Genomic DNA, 27697 nt, shown 5'->3' on the forward strand with positions numbered 1-27697 from the left:
TAGAAGGTTTACCAGTTCAGCCATGAAGTTCCCGGATCAAGATTCACTTCAGCGTTTGTTGGCCGTGGGCGGATTGATCTCAAAGGAGTTCAGTAGTTTGATAATCAGTCTGCTGATCGTTCCAACAATAGGAAAATGATGTATTGATTTTTTTATTACTTAATCATATTTGCCTTCCGTGTTTAGTTGAAAGATCCCTGTCTGTTTAGTTTCTGTTTCTTGTCATGTGCGAGCTGGCAAAGTGAAACGAAACTGAATGAGTCACACATTGCACAAGAGGTGAGAGGCAGTTTTGTTTTTTGTGAGTATAAATAAGAGCCAGCATAATATCTTGCACAGACTTGACTGATACACAGTAATCATTGTGTGTTGATGCCTAGGGTGGGGTAGATTCACCAAAGCAGGGAGTCGAGTCTGGTGCGACTGCTACTTATCTCTGATTTACAGCACTCGGAGCAAGCAGGTCCGGTTTGGAATAGGCAGAATGTGGAGCAGTCAGACTGGGCGATCTAACTGAGCCTCGGACAGCTTCAGTCCTGGGCCAAGTGAATGTTCGGACAGAGCACGAACTGAAGGACAGCTGAAGCATCCGAAATCTGGGCAAACACCCATCCTGCCGGCAAGCAGCTGAATCCACGTCTAAGAGTAAGGATCAGGCAGTATGGCGGAAGGAATCTCCTCGGACTATCTGGACGAGGACGTTGAAGCTGACTCGGGTGAGGAAGAATCAGCCAGTCTGGATGATGCAGACGCAGAGAGTCAGGACGAGGGAGCCATGGTGGAAAGGAATTTCAATTACATCGATCGGCTGAGCGCTACCATGGAGAACATGAGGTTGGATGAACCCGAGTCCTCAACCTCGCAGGCTGGAGCTGGTGTTTCTGCAGAGGAAGATGGTAAGTGTTGATTGGCGAGTAGAATGTACCGGAGCAAACACGCAGGCGACGGATAACGCTGGCTCCTCAGTCTTAAGGCCTGATGTGAGGGGTGGGAGTGAGTGCATTGCAAAGTCCAAAGTATATCTCAGAGTTATCGCAACAACAACCAGCTATTTATATGATGAAATGTCCCAAGGTGTTTCCCAGGAACATCTGAAAACAAAGTTTGACATCTCTGCTGAAGAAGATGTTAGGTCAGGTGACCAAACCTTTGGCCAGACTGAAGGAACAGCCACATATTTCCAAATCAGGATGGTGAGTGACTTGGGAGGGAACTTTGAGATGGGGGCCTTCTCATGTACCTGCTGCCTTGTCCTTACTGTAGAGGACATGGGCGGAATTCTCCATTCCCCGGTGCCGACTTTGTAATCGTTGATCGGGCGGAGAATCCCTTTTCATAGAATTCATAGAATTGACAGTGCAGAAGGAGGCCATTCGGCCCATCGAGTCTGCACCGGCCCTCACAAAGTGCACCGTACTGAAGCTCACGTATCTACCCTCTCCCCGTAACCCAGTGACCCCCACTTAACATTTTGTGGACACTAAGGGACAATTTAGCCTGGCCAATCCACCTAACCCGCACATCTTTGGACTGTGGGAGGAAACCGGAGCAGCCGGTGTTGTATTTTATATTTTCCCCGCGTCTTGACTGTGATAGAGAAAATCAAACAGCATTCATTAGGTAAGCAAAACTGAACTTTATTCACTAATTAGAACTGACTGCTAGCAGTAAATGGCTGATACTTGGAGTCGGAAAGCAGTCAATTACAAACTGCTGAGTCCGTCCCAAGTCTGCGATAGTACAGAAGAATAAGGCGATTTTTATACATTATAGGATCAAGATAACATGAATACAGCTTGGTCAGGAATTTGATTGAAAGTAAAACATAAGTAATAATCGTTACAATGGCGTCACCTTGCTGACCTTTAGGGGACTTGAGTTTCATATCATTATCTTGTCTTTGTTTTAAGAAAGGGAAGAAGTTGTTTAGGAACAGGAAGAAATAGTTGTTCAGCTTGTTATGTATTAAGACTGCTTCTAATTTCAAGTCTTATCTAGACTCTCAGAGTCACCCAGTTCCCAGGACATGCTGTCTCTGTGTATTCTGTGCCTTAGGTTATATGAAATCAGTTTAAATTCACTTGTACCAAGAAAACTTGACTACTTTTCCCATCATGCCATTATTTGCTTCACACAATACCGCACCGGAGGAAACCCACGTAGACACGGGGAGAACGTGCAGACTCCGCACAGATAGTGACCCAGCCGGGAATTGAACCTGGGATCTTTTGACGCCGAAATCGGGGGCGGCACCTGTTTGACGCAGGTTTTGTATGCTCCCCCCTCCTCCAAAACGGCGTCATCGCGGTACAGGTGAGGGGTGACTAGGGGGGCACTATCAGGCAGATCGGGTCCGCGCACGGCCGGCACCATGCCAACCGCTGCAGGTCGCCGCCGTGCACATGCACGGCCACGTACCCGGCCATTCTCCGGCCAGTTTACTCCATGGAGGCCGGGAGAGTCAGGCGGCCCGGCGGCTAGCCCCTCACAGGTCGCAGGATCAGTGAGGGGCGCCGCCGATTTTTTTTTTTTTTTTTTTTCCACTTAAAACGCCACAGATCCTCGGCACTTCGCCTCAGAATCGGAGAATGTGGCCCCACAGGTTTGGAAGGTGCTGCTGAAACACCCGGGGGTGGGGGGGGGGGGAACCTTTCCCCACAGCGAGTGATTAGCATCTTGAGTGCACTGCCTGTGATTCAATCGAGTCTGCCAAATAATAGGACGGTCATCGGAAGAGAACAAAAATGTGCAGCACCCTGGTGGAAAGGCCGGGGAGCTGGAGTTGTTGATCTGGTCACGCAGAAAGCAAATATGCTCATGGGTCACGTGGCACCCTGCTGTGCCCTAACCACTCTATGATTCTATAATAGACTCCGCACCAGAGGTTTTTTTTAACATCTGCAGTTATGTCCTTCTCTTAGGAGCATAGGAACAGGAGTAAACCATTCAGCCCATCTAACCTTCTCTGCTATTCAATGAGATCATGGCTGACCTGTAGCCTAACTCCATATACCTGCCTTTAGCCCATATCCCATTTTTTTCATTTCATTTCATCCTTTCACATCTTTGGTTAACAAAATTCTCCATCTCAGGTATAAAATTAACAACTGTTACAGCTTCGACTGCTGTGTGTGGGAGAGAGTTCCAAACCTCCACCACCCTTTGAGTGAAGAAGTTCTTCCCAACATCTCTCCTGAACGGTCTGGCCCTAATCTTTAGACTATGCCTCCCAGTTTTAGAATCTCCAACCAGTGGACATAGTTTATCTCGATCTACCCTGTCTTTCCCAATTAGTATCTTGAAGACTTTGATCAGACCAACCCTTAGCCTTCTAAATTCTAGAGAAAACAGGTCTAATTTGTGTCATCTTCCTTTATAACTCAACCCCCGTAGTCCAGGTATCATTTTTGTCAACCTACGTGGCACTCCCGCCCAGGCCAAAATATCCTTCCTGAGGTGTGGTGCCCAGATCTGCTCACAGTGACACTGAGTGGGGTCTAACCAGGGTTTTGGAAAACTGCAGCAAAATGTCTGTGTCCGTATACTCCAGCCATCTGGGTGCAAAGGCCAGAATTCCAGTAGCCTTCTTGATTACTTTCGGATCTTGTTTGTGACGTTTTACAGATCTATGCACCTGAACCCCCAAGTCCCTTTGGACAGTCACTGCATCCAACCTCTTTCCATTTGGAAAGTACTCTGCTCGATACGTTTTTGGTCCAAAATGGATAACCTCACTGTTGCTGACATTGAAAGCCATCTGCCATCATTTTGCCCATTCACCTAGTCTATCAATATCCCATTGTAATTTGTAATTTTATGCTGCCCCTACACTATCCACAATGCCACCCAACTTTGTGTCATCAGCAAATTTGGATCTGTGACTTTCTATGCCATGATACAAGTCGTTAATGAATTGAGACCCTAACACAGATCCCTGTGGGACACCACTAGTCATACCCTGCCAATTTGAGTAGTCATAGAACATACAGTGCTGAAGCAGGCCATTCAGCCCATCGAGTCTGCACCGACCCACTTAAACCCTCACTTCCACCCTATCCCCATAACCCAATAACCCCTCCTAACCTTTTCGGACACTAAGGGTAATTTAGCATGGCCAATCCACCAAACCTGCACGTCTTTGCACTGTGGGAGGAAACCGGAGTACCCGGAGAAAAGCCACGCAGACACGGGGGAACGTGCAGACTCCGCACAGTGACCTAGCAGGGTACCTACCTATTATCATTACTTTTTGTCGTCTGCCACTCAACCAATTTCCCAGCCATGTCAGTAATTTCCCATCAATTCTGTGCATTTCTACCTTGTTAACCTCCTAAGTGGGACTTTATCAAATGCCTTCTGGAAGTCCATATAAACAAAATCCATAGACATTACCCTGTCCATTACATTAGTCCACTTATCAAAAAATTCAATGAGGTTTGTCAGGCATGACCTACCCGTCATGAATCCATGCTGGCTCTGCGTGATTAACTAAAAATGTTTGAGGTGTTCAGTCACCCTATCCCTGATAATAGACACCACAGGTGTTAGGCTAACTGATCTGTAATTCCCTGGTTTTACTCTGTAGCCATTTGGGTTGGCCACTTACAATCAGAATCATGGACGGTCTCAAAACATAACGGGAAAAATGGACAACGCAAGGTTCAGGCAGGCTCAGAGCGTGAATGGATATTTGTGAGCAAAGAATCCAGACAGCATCGAAACCCCCAACCGATTAGCATTCTGATGGCCCATCTCCGTAAGATAAAAGACTGATACTTGAGCAACCGATACAATCCCAGACATTTCGGCGCCACTCCCTATACCCAGGATGCATCAACAGCAGGGTCAATCACTGCTTAGGACACACCCAGCCATCGAGGCACCCGCCCCTTTATTGTCTCAAATCAAATACAGTGATCAAGGATTACCCAATTAATGGGGTCCAAACTGAAGGACCGCCCAAAAGAGCGCGAAACTCCCCCAAGGATAAAGAGAGAGACCACCTTGTGTTCGGCCTCTCTTGGACCTGGCACTCCGGCAACGTCTACTTCCAATCGCAGCACCACCAGAAGCAAGTTGAAGTTCAACGCCCCCTACCAGACGGATGAGCCCAGCTGAGCAGCAGTTACTTCTCCAGACCCGATATACACAGACCCAGATCCGAACAAAGGCCACTGTTCCTCTGACCTAAGCCGGGTGCCTGAAGTTAAGTACAGGTTGTCATGGTTGATAGGTGTAGGTTAACTAGCAGTGCCTATGTTGCATGATTAGTTGTGTGTGTAAATAAACTATCCTTGATCTTGAACTAACTAACTGGTGTTTGGCTCTTTGGTCGATACCCGGTTGAACCTTGTGGTGGTATCATTTGATACCCGGTGACTCTGAGCAATATAATATCGATATCCAAAGGAAGAAGGCCAACCTTATTGATTGCCATACTTATAGCAGGTAAAAAGGCAACAACTCTTTCTCCTTTCTTAAAAAGCAGAGTGACATGAGCAATTTTCCAATCCAGAGGGACGACTCCTGAATCTAGGGAACTCTGGAACATTATCATTAGGGCATCTGCAATGGGCTCCCCCTACTTCCTTTCACACCCTCGGATGGAAACAGGTCCTGGGAGCTTGTTGCTGTTTAGTTCCTCATTATCGATGTTTTACTTACGTTAATTTTATTTAGCCCCTGTCCCCAATCTACTATTAGTGTTTTTGGGACTTCTGGCAAACTATCCTCTTTTAGTAGTCTAAATACTGAGACAAAGTAATTGTTCAACATGTCTACCATTTCCCCATAGTCACTGAAAATATCCCCATTTTTAGCGGCCAACATTGCTCTTGATCCTGACCATCCACTTCCCCTTTATAGAACATAGAACACTACAGCGCAGTACGGGCCCTTCGACCCTCGATGTTGCGCCGACCTGTGAAGCCATCTGAAGCCTATCTGACCTACACTATTCTATTTTCATCCATATGTCTATCCAGTGACCACTTAAATACCCTTAAAGTTGGCGAGTCTACTACTATTGCAGGCAGGGCGTTCCACACCCCTACTACTCTCTGAGTAAAGAAACTGCCTCTGACATCTGTCCTATATCTCTCACCCCTCAATTTAAAGCTATGTCCCCTCGTGTTGGTCATCACCATCCGAGGAAAAAGACTCTCACTGTCCACCCTATCTAACCCTCTGACTATCTTATATGTCTCTATTAAGTCACCTCTCAGCCTTCTCCTCTCTAACGAAAACAACCTCAATTCCCTGAGCCTTTCCTCATAAGACCTTCCCTCCATACCAGGCAACATCCTAGTAAATCTCCTCTGAACCCTTTCCAAAGCTTCCACATCCTTCCTATAATGTGGTGACCAGAACTGCACGCAGTACTCCAGGTGTGGCCGCACCAGAGTTATGTACAGCTGCAGCATGACCTTGTGGTTCCGAAACTCAATCCCCCTGCTTATAAAGGCTAGCACACCATATGCCTTCTTAACAGCCCTATTAACCTGGGTGGCAACTTTCAGGGATTTATGTACCTGGATGCCGAGATCTCTCTGTTCATCTACACTACCAAGAATCTTGCCATTAGCCCAGTACTCTGCATTCCTGTTACTCCTTCCAAAGTGAACCACCTCACACTTTTCCGCATTAAACTCCATCTGCCACCTCTCAGCCCAGCTCTGCAGCTTATCTATGTCCCTCTGTATCCTATAACATCCTTCAGCACTTGTCTATTTTGACATTTTCTAAAATTGCTAACACTTCCTCCTTTTGAACCTCAATTCCATCTAGCCTGGTCGACTGAACCTGAGTGTTCTCCTCGACAACATTGTCTTTCTCCAGTGTAAACACTGACGAAAAATATCCATTTAATGCTTCCCCTATCTCCTCTGATTCCACACACAACTTTCCACTACTATCCTTGATTGGCCCTAATCTTACTCGAGTCATTCTTTTGTTCCTGATATACCTATAGAAAGCCTTAGGGTTTTCCTTGATCCTATCCGCCAACGACTTTTCGTGTCCTCTCCTCGCTCTTCTTAACTCTCCCTTTAGGTCCTTCCTGGCTAACTTGTAACTCTCAAGTGCCCTAACTGAGCCTTCATGTCTCATCCTAACATAAGCCTTCTTCTTCCTCTTGACAAGTGCTTCAACTTCCTTAGTAAACCACGGCTCCCTTGCTCGACAACTTCCTCCCTGCCTGACAGGTACATACTTATCAAGGACACGCAGTAGCTGTTCCTTGAAAAAGCTCCACATTTCGATTGTACCCATCCCCTGCAGTTTCCTTCCCCATCCTATACCTCCTAAATCTTGCCGAATAGCATCATAATTGCCTTTCCCCCAGCTATAATTCTTGCCTTGCGGTATATACCTATCCCTGCCCATTGCTAAAGTGAACATAACCGAGTTGTGATCACTATCACCAAAGTGCTCACCTACATCTAAATCTAACACCTGGCCGGGTTCATTACCCAGTACCAAATCCAATGTGGCCTCGCCCCTTGTTGGCCTGTCTACATACTGTGTCAGAAAACCCTCCTGCACACTCTGCACAAAAACTGACCCATCTATAGTACTCGAACTATAGTATTTCCAGTCAATATTTGGAAAGTTAAAGTCCCCCATAACAACTACCCTGTTACTCTCGCTCCTGTCAAGAATCATCTTTGCAATCCTTTCCTCTACATCTCTGGGACTATTCGGAGGTCTATAGACAACTCCCAACAGGGTGACCTCTCCTCTACTGTTCCTAACCTCGGCCCATACTGCCTCAGTAGACGAGTCCTCAAGCGTCCTTTCTACCGCCGTAATACTTTCCTTGATTAACAATGCCACACCCCCCCCTCTTTTACCATCTTCTCTGTTCTTACAGAAACATCTAAATCCTGGAACCTGCAACAACCATTCCTGTCCCTGCTCTACCCATGTCTCCGAAATCGCCACAACATCGAGATCCCAGGTACCAACCCATGCTGCAAGCTCACCCACCTTATTCCGGATGCTCCTGGCGTTGAAGTAGACACACTTCAAACCAGCGTCCTGCTTGCCGGTGCCCTCTTTCGAACTTTTAACCCTATCCCTGACCTCACTACTCTCAACATCCTGTACACTGGGTCTACAATTTAGGTTCCCATCCCCCTGCTGAATTAGTTTAAACCCCCTATATTATATATTATATAATGATAAAACTTCTTATTGATTTTGATGTTTCCTTTCATAATTCTTTTTAGTCGGTCTGATAAGCTGCTTTGTGACCCTTTGCTGGTCTTTGTATCTTTCAGTAGGATGTGTGCTGTGTTTTGCATTTTTGTAAGCCCTCTCAGTTTTATGATGTCCCTTATCTCTTTCGGTGTCCATGGCTGTATTTTCTGTGCAGTGTTGCTGTTCCCTCTCAGCCTGGTTCTATGTTGTGCTAAATGTTTCTTTAAACATCTTCTACTGTTCTTCCGTTGTTTTACCCATCAGCAGATTTTCCCAGTTTACTGTGGACAGTCCGTCTCAGCTCATTCAAGTCGGCCTTATCGAAATTTTAAATTCCAATATTCAAACATCACATTGAACTCGAGCATGTTATGATCGCTATTTAACAAATGTTCATTCTCAATTACGTTACTAATTAAATCTGGCTCATCACTCATTACTAAATCCAATATTACCTGTCCTCAGGGTGGCACAGTGGTTAGCACTTTTGCTTCACAGTGCCAGGGACCCGGGTCCGATTCCCGGCTTGGGTCACTGTCTGTGCGGAGTCTGCACGTTCTCCCCGTGTCTGCGTGGGTTTTCTCCGGGTGCTCTGGTTTCTTCCCACAAGGCCCGAAAGACGTGCTTGTTCAGTGAATTGGATATTCTGAATTCTCCCTCTGTGTACCCGAACAGGCGCCGGAATGTGGCGGCTAGGGGACTTTCACAGTAACTTCATTGCAGTCTTAATGTAAGCCTACTTGTGACAATAATGAAGATTATTATTATTGCTGTAGAAAATTGTCTCTGACACACTCCAGGAATTCATTACCTTTCTGACAGGTGCTTGTCTGCCTCTCCCAATCTATGTGTAAGTCAAAACCCCCCATTAATGTTACTCTGCCTTTGTGACACACTTGCCTAATTTTTGCATTCATACAATCGAGATGCTGCCAGGGGGTCTATACACAATTTCCCTATCAGTCCAGTAAACCTTATAAACTGGTATATCACGTTTCCAGGACCAGCCCACAGCCCTGTCTCACTAATGGCTTCTAGGCTATTATCTCCAATTTGAATTCATTGTCCGCAGCTCATTCAATTTATTCCTTACAATCCTTTGTACAGAACTCTTATGTGGATCGTATACTCTAACTTATCCCTCAGCACTGAAGTTTATTATTTCTCTTCTCTGGTTTAACCGTTATATTTCTTATAATTTTGCCATTACCCTGCCGTATCTGAAATAGGATTCCTGACTGTTTCTTTACCCTCTGTCTTGTGACTTGTTTTTGAAACTGGACTGATTTCCCCTGAGCCCCTAACCCGCCCCAGCCACCACCACCACCACTATTTACTAGTTTAATGTCCTTGGGTCTCTCTAATACCAGAATAGTTCACACGTAACTTTGGGGCAGCACGGTAGCATGGTGGTTAGCATAAATGCTTCACAGCTCCAGGGTCCCAGGTTCGATTCCCGGCTGGGTCACTGTCTGTGCGGAGTCTGCACGTCCTCCCCGTGTGTGCGTGGGTTTCCTCCGGGTGCTCCGGTTTCCTCCCACAGTCCAAAGATGTGCGGGTTAGGTGGATTGGCCATGCTAAATGGCCGTAGTGTCCTAATAAAAGTAAGGTTAAGGGGGGGGTTGTTGGGTTACGGGTATAGGGTGGATATGTGGGTTTGAGTAGGGTGATCATGGCTCGGCACAACATCGAGGGCCGAAGGGCCTGTTCTGTGCTGTACTGTTCTATGTTCTATGTTCTATGTAACACCCCTGTCGTGTTAGGTACACTGGATCTCACTCGATGCAGCAGCACATTTACTTGGCAGCCACCTTGAGCGAGAGCATTCCGGCCAGTACGCACATGCGCACTTCTCAAACAGAGAAAAAAAACCGGCAAAATACACTTGCAAAAAGAGTGCACAGTACAGGAAACTCGGACTGCGCATGCGCAGTTGATTCCTACGCGTTACGTCATGAGCGTCATGACGCCAGAGGATCCGGACCACGCCCACTTAAAAGGGAAAATGGCTGAAAATAGCAAATAAGAAATTTAAAGCTACAAACAGCAGATTTTTTTCCCCGAATGACAAAATGAAGCCCGAGCCTCCGCCGACAGTTAAAGATTACCGCCGCAGCACCCTGGAACAAGCAGTTTGCAACACTCAAAGAGGAGAGCACAATGACAAATCCAAAGTAGAAAGAGAGGATTTGCTCATTGACAATTACTGCTCAGACATGGATGAGTTATTCGGAATTGATGATCATTGCATCAGCAACACGGTTGAAAAGCTCAACACGAATCTTCTCGTGGTAGATGATTCCAATACCATGATGCCATGGCAGATCATCGATACATTGGATGACAGCAATACCCAAGAAGAAGATGACACCACACAGAGAACACAGATCGACTCCACAGAGAGAACACTGTAAGACTCCACTGAGGGAGTGATACCGGCCTCCATAGCCAACTCGTTGACAGGCTCCAGAATGGCCACAAGCAAAGACTCCAGAGCGACAACCGTGCACGAAGAAGGCTATGAAAGTCTATCCACCTTATCTGAGCAACCAGCAGCAGACTATGAAAGTCCACCCAGCTTATTTGAGCCACCAGAAGACTATGAAAGTCTACCCAGCTCATTTAATCGGCAAGAAGACCCTGAATGTCTACCCACTGTATGTGAAAACAGTGACAAAGTGATCACACTCGACATACAGAGTGTGCAGGATCACAGCGGGACTGACAGATCTCAGCTCGTCTGTACAGAAGCACAGAGTAGGACTACTCCAGGGTTCAGTGAGACCACGTCAATTGACATCTTGAAGATTTTAACTCCTGAAGAGGACCCTAAAGAGATCACAGATGATTCAAATGTACCAGAAATGTCTCCAGCAGAGGAGCGCCAAGGCAGCAAAGAAGAGCAATCAAATCCACCACAAATGACTGATGTCACCAACATCAATATGACATCAGATCATTGTCACAGTTCTCAAGAAGAAACGCTCAATGTAACTGACACCAATAACTGTGACAATTACTCAAATTATCCACACGGAACACACATTGAGCGCAACAAGGGAACAAACATGCCTGCCTGGTTGATAACACGTGTTACTCAATCCTTGGTTGATGGTGAGGTCCTCTGAATCTTGTTGAAGAAGACGTTGAACTCGCCCAGTAACAACAAAGATTTATTGAGTAACTATAACTATAAATGGAGAGTTCTTTACTTTAACATGGAAACTAGGAATTGGTTAACAAAGATTTAACAATAATAACTAAACGTAACTCCACTAACTATGTATGTGATTCTGATGTTACCCTGTTCACAGTACACCCACGAGAGAGAGAGAGAGAGAAAGACCACGTGTGATAGATATTTCATAGAATTTACAGTGCAGAAGGAGGCCATTTGGCCCATCGAGTCTGCAACGGCTCTTGGAAAGAGCACCCTACCCAATCACACACCTCCACCCTGTAACCCAGTAACCCCACTCAACACTAAGGGCAATTTTGGATGCTAAGGACAATTTATCATGGCCAATCCACCTAACCTCCACGTCTTTGGACTGTGGGAGGAAACCGGAGCCCCCGGAGAAAACCCACGCAGACATGGGGAGAATGTGCAGACTCCGCACAGACAGTGACCCAAGCCGGGAATCGAACCTGGGACCCTGGAGCTGTGAAGCAATTGCGCTAACGACTGTGCTACCATGTTGCCCAGGCTTCTCAGCCCATCCCAATCACCAGAAGTCCGAAAGCACAGATTTCTAATCTTCATTCGCTGGTTGAAAGGAGGAGTCTATGTCCCTCTGAGCATCTGGGTGTTTAACCATCTATAGTGTTGCTAATGCTTTGTCAACAGGATGACAACAGCTCAATACATTCTGATTATATTTTCTTTGTGGTCATAAACCCATTAAGCCATATTGGAAATGATGTAAGTCTCTTTGGAATGACTGCATCATTATCATTGCTTATGGAGTCATCGAGTCACTTACGGCACAGAAGGAGGCCATTGAGTCCGCGCCAACTCCCATGGAGCAACCCCATCATTCCCATTATTTTCCTTGGGTTGCCACTCAAATGTCCTTGCTGAATGCTGAACCTAAAATCATGATGTGGAGATGCCGGTGTTGGACTGGGGTGAGCACAGTAAGAAGTCTTACAACACCAGGCTAAAGTCCAACATATTCTGAACCTAAAATCTGCCACGATATTAGTCGAGAATGTGACAGTGGAAAACATTCCTTTTGGAATGGGAACTTGATGCAGTTTATCCAATACAGATTATAATGGGCGTATGATAAAAGCATTTTAATCAGTGCCCCATTCATTACCTGTGAATAACCTCATTTTAAATGGCAAAGTAATGTAATGATATGTAGAATATCATTTGTGTGTAATTTACGAACCGAGCTGCAAGTAAAGATAGGTGCCATATGCATAGACTGAGATTCTAGCATCCAACCACTAGATGGCGTGATATAAGGAGAACATTACTGGAACACATGCGTGGATAGCACGCGTAGAATCCAGTCGCATATCGAGTAGCTCCTTAGTCAATAGTAATTAATACTAGTTAATCATACTTATTTGTATTTAGCCATAGTATCCAACTTTCATATCGTATAAACCTTTCTTTATAGTGTTTAGTTAGTTAATAAATAGGTTTGTTCTTTAACAAAGCCATATGTTCTCTAATTGATTCAACCACAAAGACATTGCCATCCGTGAACATAGAGAACATTACAAATAACATTAAAATAAACTATGCAGAAACAGAATCCTTGTGGCTACACGGTAGCAAGGGCGGCACGGTAGCATTGTGGATGGCACAATCGCTTCACAGCTCCAGGGTCCCAGGTTCGATTCCGGCTTGGGTCGCTGTCTGTGCGGAGTCTGCACATCCTCCCCGTGTGTGCGTGGGTTTCCTCCGGGTGCTCCGGTTTCCTCCCACAGTCCAAAGATGTGCAGGTTAGGTGGATTGGCCATGATAAATTGCCCTTAGTGTCCAATATTGCCCTTAGTGTTGGCTGGTGTTACTGAGTTATGGGGATAGGGTGGAGGTGTTGACCTTGGGTAGGGCGCTCTTTCCAAGAGCCGGTGCAGGCTCGATGGGCTGAATGGCCTCCTTCTGCACTGTAAATTCTATGTAAAGAGCGAGTTAGAGGCTAGGAATCCTGCAATAAGTAACTCACCTCTTGACTCCCCAAAGCCTTTCCACCACCTACAGGGCACAAGTCAGGAGTCTGATTGAATACTGCCTGGATGAATGCAGCTCCAATAACGCTCAAGAAGTTCAACACCAGCCAGGACAAAAAGCAGCCACGCTTGTTTGGTACCCCATCCACAATCATTCACTCCCTCCACCACCAACACACATATAAATACATATAAATAGCCATATAAATACTGTGGCTATCAGGGCAGGTCAAATGCCAGGAATCCTACGGGGACTAACTTACCTCCTGACCCCCCAAAGCCTGTCCACCATCTACAAGGCAGAAGTCAGGAGTGCAATGGAACACTCTTCACTTGCCTGGATGAGTGCAGCCCCAACAACACTCAGGAAGCTCGGCACCATCCAGGACAAAGCAGCCCGCTTGATGGCTCCCCCTTCCACAAACATTCAAACCCTCCACCACCGATGAACAGTGGAAGCCTTGTGTACCATCTACAAGTTGCACTGCAGTAACTCATCAAGGCTCCTTATGCAGCATCTTCCAAACCAACGACCACGACCATCTAGAAGGACAAGAACAGCAGATACTTGGGAACCCCACCACCTGGAGGTTCCCCTCCAAGTCACTCGCCATCCTGATTTGGAAATATATCGGCCGTTCCTTCACAGTCGCTGGGGCAACATCCTGGAACTCCCTCCCTAACAGCACGGCAGGTGTACCAACATCTCAACGACTGCAGCGGTTCAAGAAGGCAACTCACCACCGCCTTCTGAAGGCAACTAGGGATGGGCAGTAAATGCCGGTCTAACCAGCGACGCCCACATCCCGTAAATGAATTTTAAAAACACAGTGGCAGCAGTGTGTACCATCACCAAGTTGCACTGCAGTAATTTGTCAAATCTTCTTCGACAGCGCCTTCTACATCCACAACCTCTACCACCTTGAAGAGCAAGAGCATCAAACCCGTGAGAAAACCACCTCCTGCAAGTTCACCTTCAAGTCACTCACCACCCTGACTTCCCTCCCTAACAGCGCTGTGGGTGTACGTACACCACAGGGACTGCAGTGATTCAACAAGGCGGCTCACCATCACCACCTTCTCAAGGGCAAGTCGGGATGGGCAATAAATGTCGGCCTAGCCAGCGAGGCCCACGCCCCACAAAATAATAGCATTTAATTGCTAATTGTATTGGTGTATAGTAGTCAGATTCTTAACAAGTTTAAAAACAGCTATTTCAAAGCTTATAAAATGTGCCTCTTCATCAACCTGTGGATAAAAAAATTGTGTATATTTTAGAGACTCCTCGAAGCCTACAAATGACATCATTGAGTGGAAATCTGATCAGTTCACCTTGGGGCTGAGGTTAATTCCGTGAGAGCGTGCGGACATTTTTTAAACTCGAGCAATATCTTCTGAAAAATCAATCTGCGTTGGATTGAATTCGCACTTGAAACTCCTCGATTGCTCTTTGGTGCTGCTTTGTTCAATTTTAGGTGAATTTGGCAGCAGAAACCAACACGATCATACAGAACCTTTACCCCCACCATATCAGCACCTCGTTGAATATTAGTCAATTACTATTTGTTCACAGATCCTAATCTTGTCCTCAGCATGACCTCTGAGAACCTGTTTTTTAAAAATGTTCACGTGTCTTGAATGTTAAGACTTTTTTCACAAAATTATTGACATTATTCTGGTCTTTCTTCTCTGACTGTCTACAAGTAGCTGAGGTGACTACAATTGATGCATTTCATGGGACACTCGATAAACACATGAGAGAGAAAGAGGCAGCATGGTAGCACAAGTGGATAGCACTGTGACTTCACAGCGCCAGGGTCCCAGGTTCTATTTCCCCGCTGGGTCACTGTCTGTGTGGAGTCTGCACGTTCTCCCCGTGTCTGCGTGGATTTCCTCCGGGTGCTCCGGTTTCCTCCCACAGTCCAAAGACGTGCAGGTTAGGTGGATTGGCCATGCTAAATTCCCTTAGTGGCCAAAAAGGTGAGGAGAGTTACAGGGATAGGGTGGAAGTGAGGGCTTAAGTGGGTCGGTGCAGACTCGATGGGCCAAATGGCCTCCTTCTGCACTGTATGTTCTATATTCTATAACATTAAAAGCTTTTGAGGTGAGATGAAGCGGGGTGGGAGGAGCTAATGTAGATATTGCTTTTTCTTAAAGTTAGAGTGCCCAATTATTTTGTTCCAATTAAGCAGCAATTTAGCATGGCCAATCCACCTCCCCTGCACATCTTTGGATTGTGGGGGGTGAAACCCATGCAGACACGGGGAGACTGTGCAAACTCCACACGGACAGTGACCCGGGGCCGAGATTGGAACCCGGGACATCGGCGCCGTGAAGCGGCAACGCTAACTACTGTGTCGCCGTGCCGCCCTTCTAATGTAGAACTTAAGCCTGAATCTTGTAGTGATCTCTATATGTGCATGTACACAAGGGGTTAATGTGTAATCAGTAGCACCACATGATCACTAGAGGGCCGGACCAACAGGGGTATAAAGGCAACTACATTGGGTGTCTGGCTCTCTCTTGGACGCACTGAGACCAGGGCAATAGCAGACTAGTTTAGATGGCTAGTGGAGTTAGGTATAGTTACCGTAGTTAGATCTTGTTAACCTTATCACCAGTGTCAAAGTTAAAGTAAAGCACTCATGCAATTATTGTTATAGTTACTCAATAAACCTTTTGTTACTACTGGACGAGTTTGCGTCTTCTTCATCGAGATTCCGAAGACCTCATCACTAACCAAGTTTTGAGTAGCACATGTTACCTACCAAACGTGGTACCAGGCATGTTGGCATTAACAGAACTAGTTAGATTAGATTAGACAAAAAGAGAAGAAAATTCAGACTGGATATATTCGACTGTGGAAGACTTTGCAGCAAATGGATCCTCAACGACTAACTATGGGATTCATTGGACCTCTAGAGCAGCTGGAAACAACCGACAATTTATTTTACGACTGGAAAAGATTTAGAACATAGAACATAGAACAGTACAGCACAGAACAGGCCCTTCATGTTGTGCCGAGCCATGATCACCCCACTCAAACCCACGTATCCACCCTATACCCGTAACCCAACAACCCCCCCCTTAACCTTACTTTTATTAGGACACTACGGGCAATTTAGCATGGCCAATCCACCTAACCCGCACATCTTTGGACTGTGGGAGGAAACCGGAGCACCCGGAGGAAACCCACGCACACAGGGGGAGGACGTGCAGACTCCACACAGACAGTGACCCAGCCGGGAATCGAACCTGGGACCCTGGAGCTGTGAAGCATTTATGCTAACCACCATGCTACCCTGCTGCCCCAATTTGAATAGACATTCCAAATATTTATCGCAGCTAATGATTTAAGGTCTCTGACGCAACAAAAATAACACTGCTACTCTCAATAGGAGGGTATGAAGCCAGAGAAATCTATGATTGCTTTAATTACTTAGAGGATAAAGACACCACAAAATTAGAAGTAAAACTCAAGAAATTTGATGAACGCTGTAAGAGTCAGTCTGGTGAGATGCTGGAAAGATTTAACTGTTGTCATAAATGCCAGAGAAACGGAGGGACCATCACTTATTTTATTACAAATCTCAAGTTAATACCACAAGGCTGTGATTATGCTGATTTTTTTACATAGAATTTACAGTGCAGAAGGAGGCCATTCGGCCCATCGGGATGCCCGAAATTGGATACTCCAAATCAGGCCAGATGGGCCATTTATAACGATTTAACATTGCTTCCTTGCTTTTGTACTTTATTCTCTAAATAAAAAAAAACATTTATTTTACATTGACTCTCATCATTCTTCTTACCAAAATGCATTACCTCACTAATTTCTCAGTGTTAAATTGCACCTTTTAAAAACAATATCCCCACTGGGTCACTGTCTGAGTCTGCGCGTTCTCCCCGTGTCTGCGTGGGTTTCCTCCGGGTGCTCCGTTTTCCTCCCACAGTCCAAAGACGTGCAGGTTAGGTGGATTGGCCAGGCTAAATTGCCCTTAGTATCCAAAAAGGTTAGGAGGGGTTATTGGGTTACAGGGATAGGGTGGAAGTGAGGGCTGAAGTGGGTTGGTGCAGACTCAATGGGCCGAATGGCCTCCTTCTGCACTGTATGTTCTATGTTCTATGTGTGTGAGCGTCGTTGACTGGGCCAGCATTTGTTGCCCATTCCTAATTGCTCTGGAAATCAGTGGCTTGCTGGGCCAATTAGGGGGCACTTAAGAATCAAACACATTACTTTGTGTCTAGAGTCACTTGCAGGCCATCCTCACATTGCCACCTAGTTTTATGTTGTCAGCAATCTTGGAAATATTATATCTGGTTCCCTCATTCAAATCATTGATATCCATTGTGAATATTGTTTTTTGGTTAAGCAATGTCTCAATTCTAAACTTCTCCTTCTTCTCAAATCTTTCCATGGTCTTGCTCCTCCCTACCTCCGTAATCTCCTCCAGCCCGACAATCGGACAGCTGTTTTCTTCAGCTCTGCCTTCTTGGACATCCCCGATTCTGCTCGCATGACCTGCTGTTGCCTCCACTCTAAACATTGGAATGCCCACACTAAACCGCACTGATGGTTTAGCTCGCTTCCCCCATTGAAGATGCTTCTTGAAATGGACTGTGATCAAGACTTGAGACATCTGTTCTAATACCTCCACATCTGACTCAGTGTCATATTTGTTTCCATCTGGGACATGCAGAAAAGGCGAACAGGAAACTTCAAACTGGGAAAATTGTGTCGTTTTCTATGTGTTTATTTGTGAAGTAATGATTTATTTCTCATCGCTTTTGAGCAATAGACAGAAGTAGCATTGTTCTAACATTGTTTTGCAGAATTAAGAAAACTTCATAGGAGATTGAATTGGTGGTCGTGGTACTTGAATTCCATCTGTGCACATAGCCAGTAAGTATACATTATTTAAACCAATTGGATCGCACAATTCTTTCTTAAAGATCAGTCATGCAAATTGATTTCGCAGCAGTGGGAGATCAGGCTTCCTGAGGACCAATAGCACTTCAGAGCAGGGTAAGATTGGAAAGTGTGTGCTTTTGCTTGTTAATGGCAGTGTGGGGTTGGAGTGTGTTTTAATGGCAGTGTGGGGTTGGAGTGTGTGTAGGGTTGGAGTGTGTGTTAATGGCAGTGTGGGGTTGGAGTGTGTGTGGGGTTGGGGTGTGTGTTGATGAGAGCGTGGGGTTGGAGTGTGTGTTAATGGCAGTGTGGGGTTGGAGTGTGTGTGGGTTGGAGTGTGTGTGGGGTTGGAGTGTGTGTTAATGGCAGTGTGGGGTTGGAGTGTGTGTGGGGTTGGAGTGTGTGTGGGGTTGGAGTGTGTGTTGATGGCAGTGTGGGGTTGGAGGGTGTGTTGATGGCAGTGTGGGGTTGGAGTGTGTGTTGATGGCAGTGTGGGGTTGGAGTGTGTGTTGATGGCAGTGTGGGGTTGGAGTGTGTGTGGGGTTGGAGTGTGTGTTGATGACAGTGTGGGGTTGGAGTGTGTGTGGGATTGGAGTGTGTGTTGATGGCAGTGTGGGGTTGGAGTGTGTGTTGATGGCAGTGTGGGGTTGGAGTGTGTGTGGGGTTGGAGTGTGTGTTAATAGCAGTGTGGGGTTAGAGTGTGTGTGGGGTTGGAGTGTGTTGATGGCAGTGTGGGGTTGGAGGGTGTGTGGGGTTGGAGTGTGTGTTAATAGCAGTGTGGGGTTAGAGTGTGTGTGGATGGCAGTGTGGGGTTGGAGTGAGTGTTGATGGCAGTGTGGGGTTGGAGTGTGTTAATGGCAGTGTGGGGTTGGAGTGTGTGTGGGGTTGGAGTGTGTGTTAATGGCAGTGTGGGGTTGGAGTGTGTGTGGGGTTGGAGTGTGTGTTGATGACAGCGTGGGGTTGGAGTGTGTGTTAATGGCAGTGTGGGGTTGGAGTGTGTGTTGATGGCAGTGTGGGGTTGAAGTGTGTGTTGATGACAGTGTGGGGTTGGAGTGTGTGTGGGATTGGAGTGTGTGTTGATGGCAGTGTGGGGTTGGAGTGTGTGTTGATGGCAGTGTGGGGTTGGAGTGTGTGTGGGGTTGGAGTGTGTGTTGATGGCAGTGTGGGGTTGGAGTGTGTGTTGATGGCAGTGTGGGGTTGGCGTGTGTGTTGATGACAGCGTGGGGTTGGAGTGTGTGTTAATGGCAGTGTGGGGTTGGAGTGTGTTTTAATGGTAGTGTGGGGTTGGAGTGTGTGTGGGGTTGGAGTGTGTGTTAATGGCAGTGTGGGTTTGGAATGTGTGTGGGGTTGGAGTGTGTGTTGATGACAGCGTGGGGTTGGAGTGTGTGTGGGGTAGAAGTGTGTTAATGGCAGTGTGGGGTTGGAGTGTGTTGATGGCAGTGTGGGGTTGGAGTGTGTGTGGGGTTGGAGTGTGTGTTGATGGCAGTGTGGGGTTGGAGTGTGTGTGGGGTAGGAGTGTGTGTTAATGGCAGTGTGGGGTTGGAGTGTGTGTGGGGTTGGAGTGTGTGTTGATGACAGCGCGGGGATGGAGTGTGTGTTAATGGCAGTGTGGGGTTGGAGTGTGTGTTGATGACAGCGTGGGGATGGAGTGTGTGTTAATGGCAGTGTGGGGTTGGAGTGTGTGTGGGGTTGGAGTGTGTTGATGGCAGTGTGGGGTTGGAGTGTGTGTGGGGTAGGAGTGTGTGTTAATGGCAGTGTGGGGTTGGAGTGTGTGTGGGGCTGGATTGTGTGTTAATGGCAGTGTGGGGTTGGAGTGTGTGTTAATGGCAGTGTGGGGTTGGAGTGTGTGTGGGGTTGGAGTGTGTGTTGGTGGCAGTGTGGGGTTGGAGTGTGTGTTGATGGCAGTGTGGGGTTGGAGTGTGTGTTGATGGCAGTGTGGGGTTGGAGTGTGTGGGGTTGGAGTGTGTGTTGGTGGCAGTGTGGGGTTGGAGTGTGTGTTGATGGCAGTGTGGGGTTGGAGTGTGTGTGGGGTTGGAGTGTGTGTTGATGACAGCGTGGGGATGGAGTGTGTGTTAATGGCAGTGTGGGGTTGGAGTGTGTGTGGGGTTGGAGTGTGTTGATGGCAGTGTGGGGTTGGAGTGTGTGTTAATGGCAGTGTGGGGTTGGAGTGTGTGCGGGGTTGGAGTGTGTGTTGATGGCAGTGTGGGGTTGGAGTGTGTGTTGATGACAGCGTGGGGTTGGAGTGTGTGTGGGGTTGGAGTGTGTGTGGGGTTGGAATGAGTGTTGATGGCAGTGTGGGGTTGGAGTGTGTGTGGGGTTGGAGTGTGTGTTGATTCCAGTGTGGGGTTGGAGTGTGTGTGGGTTTGGAGTGTGTGTTGATGGCAGTCTGGGGTTGGAGTGTGTGTTGATGGCAGTGTGGGGGTTGGAATGACTGTTGATGGCAGTGTGGGGTTGGAGTGTGTGTGGGGTTGGAGTGTGTGTTGATGGCAGTGTGGGGTTGGAGTGTGTGTTGATGGCAGTGTCGGGTTGGAGTGTGTGTGGGGTTGGAGTGTGTGTTGATGGCAGTGTGGGGTTGGAGTGTGTGGGGTTGGAGTGTGTGTTGGTGGCAGTGTGGGGTTGGAGTGTGTGTTGATGGCAGTGTGGGGTTGGAGTGTGTGTGGGGTTGGAGTGTGTGTTGATGGCAGTGTGGGGTTGGAGTGTGTGGGGTTGGAGTGTGTGTTGGTGGCAGTGTGGGGTTGGAGTGTGTGTTGATGGCAGTGTGGGGTTGGAGTGTGTGTGGGGTTGGAGTGTGTGTTAATGGCAGTGTGGGGTTGGAGGGTGTGTTGATGACAGCGTGGGGATGGAGTGTGTGTTAATGGCAGTGTGGGGTTGGAGTGTGTGTGGGGTTGGAGTGTGTTGATGGCAGTGTGGGGTTGGAGTGTGTGTTGATGGCAGTGTGGGGTTGGAGTGTGTGTTGATGGCAGTGTGGGGTTGGAGTGTGTGTTGATGACAGCGTGGGGTTGGAGTGTGTGTGGGGTTGGAGTGTGTGTGGGGTTGGAATGAGTGTTGATGGCAGTGTGGGGTTGGAGTGTGTGTGGGGTTGGAGTGTGTGTTGATTCCAGTGTGGGGTTGGAGTGTGTGTGGGTTTGGAGTGTGTGTTGATGGCAGTCTGGGGTTGGAGTGTGTGTTGATGGCAGTGTGGGGGTTGGAATGACTGTTGATGGCAGTGTGGGGTTGGAGTGTGTGTGGGGTTGGAGTGTGTGTTGATGGCAGTGTGGGGTTGGAGTGTGTGTTGATGGCAGTGTGGGGTTGGAGTGTGTGTGGGGTTGGAGTGTGTGTTGATGGCAGTGTGGGGTTGGAGTGTGTGTGGGGTTGGAGTGTGTGTTGATGGCAGTGTGGGGTTGGAGTATGTGTGGGGGTTGGAATGACTGTTGATGGCAGTGTGGGGTTGGAGTGTGTGTGGGGCTGGGGTGTGTGTTGATGGCAGTGTGGGGTTGGAGTGTGTGTGGGGTTGGAGTGTGTGTTGATGGCAGTGTGGGGTTGGAGTGTGTGTGGGTTGGAGTGCGTGTTGATGGCAGTGTGGGGTTGGAGTGTGTGTTGATGGCAGTGTGGGGTTGGAGTGTGTGTTGATGGCAGTGTGGTGTTGGAGTGTGTGTTGATGGCAGTGTGGGGTTGGAGTATGTGTTGATGGCAGTGTGGGGTTGGAGTGTGTGTGGGATTGGAGTGTGTGTTGATGGCAGTGTGGGGTTGGAGTGAGTGTGGGGTTGGAGTGTGTGTTGATGGCAGTGTGGGGGTTGGAATGACTGTTGATGGCAGTGTGGGGTTGGAGTGTGTGTGGGGTTGGAGTGTGTGCGGGGTTGGATGTGTGTGTTGATGGCAGTGTGGGGTTGGAGTGTGTGTTGGTGACAGCGTGGGGCTGGAGTGTGTGGTGATGGCAGTGTGGGGTTGGAGTGTGTGTGGGGTTGGAGTGTGTGTTAATGGCAGTGTGGGGTTGGAGGGTGTGTTGATGGCAGTGTGGGGTTGGACTGCGTGTTGAAGGCAGTGTGGGGTTGGAGTGTGTGTTAATGGCAGTGTGGGGTTGGAGTGTGTGTTGATGGCAGTGTGGGGTTGGAGGGTGTGTGGGGTTGGAGTGTGTGTTAATGGCAGTGTGGGGTTGGAGTGTGTGTTGATGGCAGTGTGGGGTTGGAGTGTGTGTTAATGGCAGTGTGGGGTTGGAGGGTGTGTTGATGGCAGTGTGGGGTTGGACTGTGTGTTGAAGGAAGTGTGGGGTTGGAGTGTGTGTTAATGGCAGTGTGGGGTTGGAGTGTGTGTTGATGGCAGTGTGGGGTTGGAGTGTGTGTTGATGGCCGTGTGGGGTTGGAGGGTGTGTGGGGTTGGAGTGTGTGTTGATGGCAGTGTGGGGTTGGAGGGTGTGTTGATGGCAGTGTGGGGTTGGAGGGTGTGTTGATGGCAGTGTGGAGTTGGAGGGTGTGTTGATGGCAGTGTGGGGTTGGAGTGTGTGTTGATGGCCGTGTGGGGTTGGAGGGTGTGTGGGGTTGGAGTGTGTGTTGAAGGCAGTGTGGGGTTGGAGTGTGTGTTGATGGCAGTGTGGGGTTGGAGTGTGTGTTGATGGCAGTGTGGGTTGGAGTGTGTGTGGATGGCAGTGTGGGGTTGGAGTGTGTGTTGATGGCAGTGTGGGGTTGGAGTGTGTGTGGATGGCAGTGTGGGGTTGGAGTGTGTGTTGATGGCAGTGTGGGGTTGGAGTGTGTGTTGATGGCAGTGTGGGGTTGGAGTGTGTATGGATGGCAGTGTGGGGTTGGATTGTGTGTGGGGTTGGAGTGTGTGTGGATGGCAGAGTGGGGTTGGAGTGTGTGTTGATGGTAGTGTGGAGTTGGAGTGTGTGTTGATGGCAGTGTGGGGTTGGAGTGCGTGTGGATGGCAGTGTGGGGTTGGAGTGTGTGTGGATGGCAGTGTGGGGTTGGTGTGTGTGTGGATGGCAGTGTGGGGTTGGAGTGTGTGTTGATGGCAGTGTGGGTTGGAGTGTGTGTGGATGGCAGTGTGGGGTTGGAGTGTGTGTTGATGGCAGTGTGGGGTTGGAGTGTGTGTGGGGTTGGAGTGTGTGTTAATGGCAGTGTGGGGTTGGAATGTGTGTTGATGGCAGTGTGGGGTTGGAGTGTGTGTGGGGTTGGAGTGTGTGTTAATGGCAGTGTGGGGTTGGAGTGTGTGTTAATGGCAGTATGGGGTTGGAGTGTGTGTGGGGTTGGAGTGTGTGTTGATGGCAGTGTGGGGTTGGAGTGTGTGTTGATGACAGTGTGGGGTTGGAGTGTGTGTGGGATTGGAGTGTGTGTTGATGGCAGTGTGGCGTTGGAGTGTGTGTTGATGGCAGTGTGGGGTTGGAGTGTGTGTTGATGACAGTGTGGGGTTGGAGTGTGTGTGGGGTTGGAGTGTGTGTGGGGTTGGAGTGTGTGTGGGGTTGGAGTGTGTGTGGGGTTGGAGTGTGTGTGGGGTTGGAGTGTGTGTGGGGTTGGAGTGTGTGTGGGGTTGGAGTGTGTGTTGATGGCAGTGTGGGGTTGGAGTGTGTGTTGATGGCAGTGTGGGGTTGGAGTGTGTGTTGATGGCAGTGTGGGGGTTGGAATGACTGTTGATGGCAGTGTGGGGTTGGAGTGTTTGTGGGGTTGGAGTGTGTGTTGATGGCAGTGTGGGGTTGGAGTGTGTGTGGGGTTGGAGTGTGTTGATGGCAGTGTGGGGTTGGAGTGTGTGTTGATGGCAGTGTGGGGTTGGAGTGTGTGTTGATGGCAGTGTGGGGTTGGAGTGTGTGTGGGATTGGAGTGTGTGTTGATGGCAGTGTGGGGTTGGAGTGAGTGTGGGGTTGGAGTGTGTGTTGATGGCAGTGTGGGGGTTGGAATGACTGTTGATGGCAGTGTGGGGTTGGAGTGTGTGTGGGGTTGGAGTGTGTGTGGGGTTGGAGCGTGTGTTGATGGCAGTGTGGGGTTGGAGTGTGTGTTGATGGCAGTGTGGGGTTGGAGTGTGTGGTGATGGCAGTGTGGGGTTGGAGTGTGTGTGGGGTTGGAGTGTGTGTTGATGGCAGTGTGGGGTTGGAGTGTGTGTTGATGACAGTGTGGGATTGGAGTGTGTGTGGGGTTGGAGTGTGTGTTGATGGCAGTGTGGGGTTGGAGTGTGTGTGGGGTTGGAGTGTGTGTTGATGGCAGTGTGGGGTTGGAGTGTGTGTTAATGGCAGTGTGGGGTTGGAGTGTGTGTTGATGGCAGTGTGGGGTTGGAGTGTGTGTTGATGGCAGTGTGGGGTTGGAGTGTGTGTGGGGTTGGATTGTGTGGTAATGGCAGTGTGGGGTTGGAGTGTGTGTTGATGGCAGTGTGGGGTTGGAGTGTGTGTTGATGACAGTGTGGGGTTGGAGTGTGTGTGGGGTTGGAGTGTGTGTTGATGGCAGTGTGGGGTTGGAGTGTGTGTTGATGGCAGTGTGGGGTTGGAGTGTGTGTTGATGGCAGTGTGGGGTTGGAATGTGTGTGGGGTTGGAGTGTGTGTTGATGACAGCGTGGGGTTGGAGTGTGTGTGGGGTAGAAGTGTGTTAATGGCAGTGTGGGGTTGGAGTGTGTTGATGGCAGTGTGGGGTTGGAGTGTGTGTGGGGTTGGAGTGTGTGTTGATGGCAGTGTGGGGTTGGAGTGTGTGTTGGGTAGGAGTGTGTGTTAATGGCAGTGTGGGGTTGGAGTGTGTGAGGGGTTGGAGTGTGTGTTGATGACAGCGTGGGGATGGAGTGTGTGTTAATGGCAGTGTGGGGTTGGAGTGTGTGTGGGGTTGGAGTGTGTGTTGATGGCAGTGTGGGGTTGGAGTGTGTGTGGGGTAGGAGTGTGTGTTAATGGCAGTGTGGGGTTGGACTGTGTGTGGGGCTGGATTGTGTGTTAATGGCAGTGTGGGGTTGGAGTGTGTGTTAATGGCAGTGTGGGGTTGGAGTGTTGTGGGGTTGGAGTGTGTGTGTGGTGGCAGTGTGGGTTGGAGTGTGTGTTGATGGCAGTGTGGGGTTGGAGTGTGTGTGGGGTTGGAGTGTGTGTTGATGACAGCGTGGGGATGGAGTGTGTGTTACATGGCAGTGTGGGGTTGGAGTGTGTGTGGGGTTGGAGTGTGTTGATGGCAGTGTGGGGTTGGAGTGTGTGTTAATGGCAGTGTGGGGTTGGAGTGTGTGGGGTTGGAGTGTGTGTTGGTGGCAGTGTGGGGTTGGAGTGTGTGTTGATGGCAGTGTGGGGTTGGAGTGTGTGTGGGGGTTGGAGTGTGTTGATGGCAGTGTGGGGTTGGAGTGTGCGTTGATGGCAGTGTGGGGTTGGAGTGTGTGTGGGGTTGGAGTGTGTGTTGATGGCAGTGTGGGGTTGGCGTGTGTGTTGATGACAGCGTTGGGTTGGAGTGTGTGTGGGGTTGGAGTGTGTGTGGGGTTGGAATGAGTGTTGATGGCAGTGTGGGGTTGGAGTGTGTGTGGGGTTGGAGTGTGTGTGGGGTTGGAATGAGTGTTGATGGCAGTGTGGGGTTGGAGTGTGTGTGGGGTTGGAGTGTGTGTTGATGGCAGTGTGGGGTTGGAGTATGTGTGGGTTTGGAGTGTGTGTTGATGGCAGTCTGGGGTTGGAGTGTGTGTTGATGGCAGTGTGGGGGTTGGAATGACTGTTGATGGCAGTGTGGGGTTGGAGTGTGTGTGGGGTTGGAGTGTGTGTTGATGGCAGTGTGGGGTTGGAGTGTGTGTGTTGATGGCAGTGTGGGGTTGGAGTGTGTGTTGATGGCAGTGTGGGGTTGGAGGTGTGTGTTGATGGCAGTGTGGGGTTGGAGTGTGTGTTGATGGAAGTGTGGGGTTGGAGTGTGTGTGGGGTTGGAGTGTGTGTTGATAGCAGTGTGGGGTTGGAGTGTGTGTGGGGTTGGAGTGTGTGTTGATGGCAGTGTGGGGTTGGAGTGTGTGTGGGGTTGGGGTGTGTGTTGATGGCAGTGTGGGGTTGGAGTGTGTGTGGGGTTGGAGTGTGTGTTGATGGCAGTGTGGGGTTGGAGTGTGTGTGGGGTTGGAGTGTGTGTTGATGGCAGTGTGGGGGTTGGAGTGTGTGTTGATGGCAGTGTGGGGTTGGAGTGTGTGTTGATGGCAGTGTGGGGTTGGAGTGTGTGTTGATGGCAGTGTGGGGTTGGAGTGTGTGTTGATGGCAGTGTGGGGTTGGAGTGTGTGTGGGACTGGAGTGTGTGTGATGGCAGTGTGGGGTTGGAGTGAGTGTGGGGTTGGAGTGTGTGTTGATGGCAGTGTGGGGGTTGGAATGACTGTTGATGGCAGTGTGGGGTTGGAGTGTGTGTGGGGTTGGAGTGTGTGTGGGGTTGGAGTGTGTGTTGATGGCAGTGTGGGTTGGAGTGTGTGTTGATGGCAGTGTGGGGTTGGAGTGTGTGTTGGTGACAGCGTGGGGTTGGAGTGTGTGGTGATGGCAGTGTGGGGTTGGAGTGTGTGTGGGGTTGGAGTGTGTGTTGATGGCAGTGTGGGGTTGGAGTGTATGTTGATGGGAGTGTGGGATTGGAGTGTGTGTTGATGGCAGTGTGGGGGTGGAGTGTGTGTTAATGGCAGTGTGGGGTTGGAGTGTGTGTTAATGGCAGTGTGGGGTTGGAGGGTGTGTTGATGGCAGTGTGGGGTTGGACTGTGTGTTGAAGGCAGTGTGGGGTTGGAGTGTGTGTTAATGGCAGTGTGGGGTTGGAGTGTGTGTTGATGGCAGTGTGGGGTTGGACTGTGTGTTGAAGGCAGTGTGGGGTTGGAGTGTGTGTTAATGGCAGTGTGGGGTTGGAGTGTGTGTTGATGGCAGTGTGGGGTTGGAGTGTGTGTTGATGGCCGTGTGGGGTTGGAGGGTGTGTGGGGTTGGAGTGTGTGTTGATGGCAGTGTGGGGTTGGAGGGTGTGTTGATGGCAGTGTGGGGTTGGAGGTTGTTGTGGCAGTGTGGGGTTGGAGGGTGGGTTGATGGCAGTGTGGGGTTGGAGTGTGTGTTGATGGCCGTGTGGGGTTGGAGGGTGTGGGGGTTGGAGTGTGTGTTGATGGCAGTGTGGGGTTGGAGTGTGTGTGATGGCAGTGGGGTTGGAGTGTGTTGGTGGCAGTGTGGGGTTGGAGTGGGTGTGGATGGCAATGTGGGGTTGGAGTGTGTGTTGATGGCAGTGTGGGGTTGGAGTGTGTGTTGGTGGCAGTGTGGGGTTGGAGTGTGTGTGGATGGCAGTGTGGGGTTGGAGTGTGTGTTGATGGCAGTGTGGGGTTGGAGTGTGTGTTGGGGGTTGGAGGGGTGTTGATGGCAGTGTGGGGTTGGAGTGTGTTGGATGGCAGTGTGGGGTTGGAGTGTGTGTGATGGCAGTGGGGTTGGAGTGGTGTTGATGGCAGTGTGGGGTTGGGAGTGTGTGTGATGGCAGTGTGGGGTTGGAGAGTGTGTTGGATGGCAGT

The 27697-nt window shown here is 49.0% G+C and overlaps 1 protein-coding gene across 1 annotated transcript in view; it reads left to right on the plus strand.

The window, feature by feature from the left end:
- The first annotated feature begins 354 nt into the window (after positions 1–354).
- Positions 355–27697, plus strand: part of LOC119970734 (probable ATP-dependent RNA helicase DDX60) — a 174252-nt gene continuing 146909 nt past the window's right edge. Inside the window, 2 exon segments of the mRNA XM_038805842.1 lie at positions 355–896; positions 18220–18289. Coding sequence (XP_038661770.1) covers positions 662–896; positions 18220–18289 — 305 coding nt within the window. The 5' untranslated portion in view covers positions 355–661.

The sequence above is a fragment of the Scyliorhinus canicula genome, chromosome 8 (assembly GCF_902713615.1).
Source record: "Scyliorhinus canicula chromosome 8, sScyCan1.1, whole genome shotgun sequence".
NCBI classification, from domain to species: domain Eukaryota; kingdom Metazoa; phylum Chordata; class Chondrichthyes; order Carcharhiniformes; family Scyliorhinidae; genus Scyliorhinus; species Scyliorhinus canicula.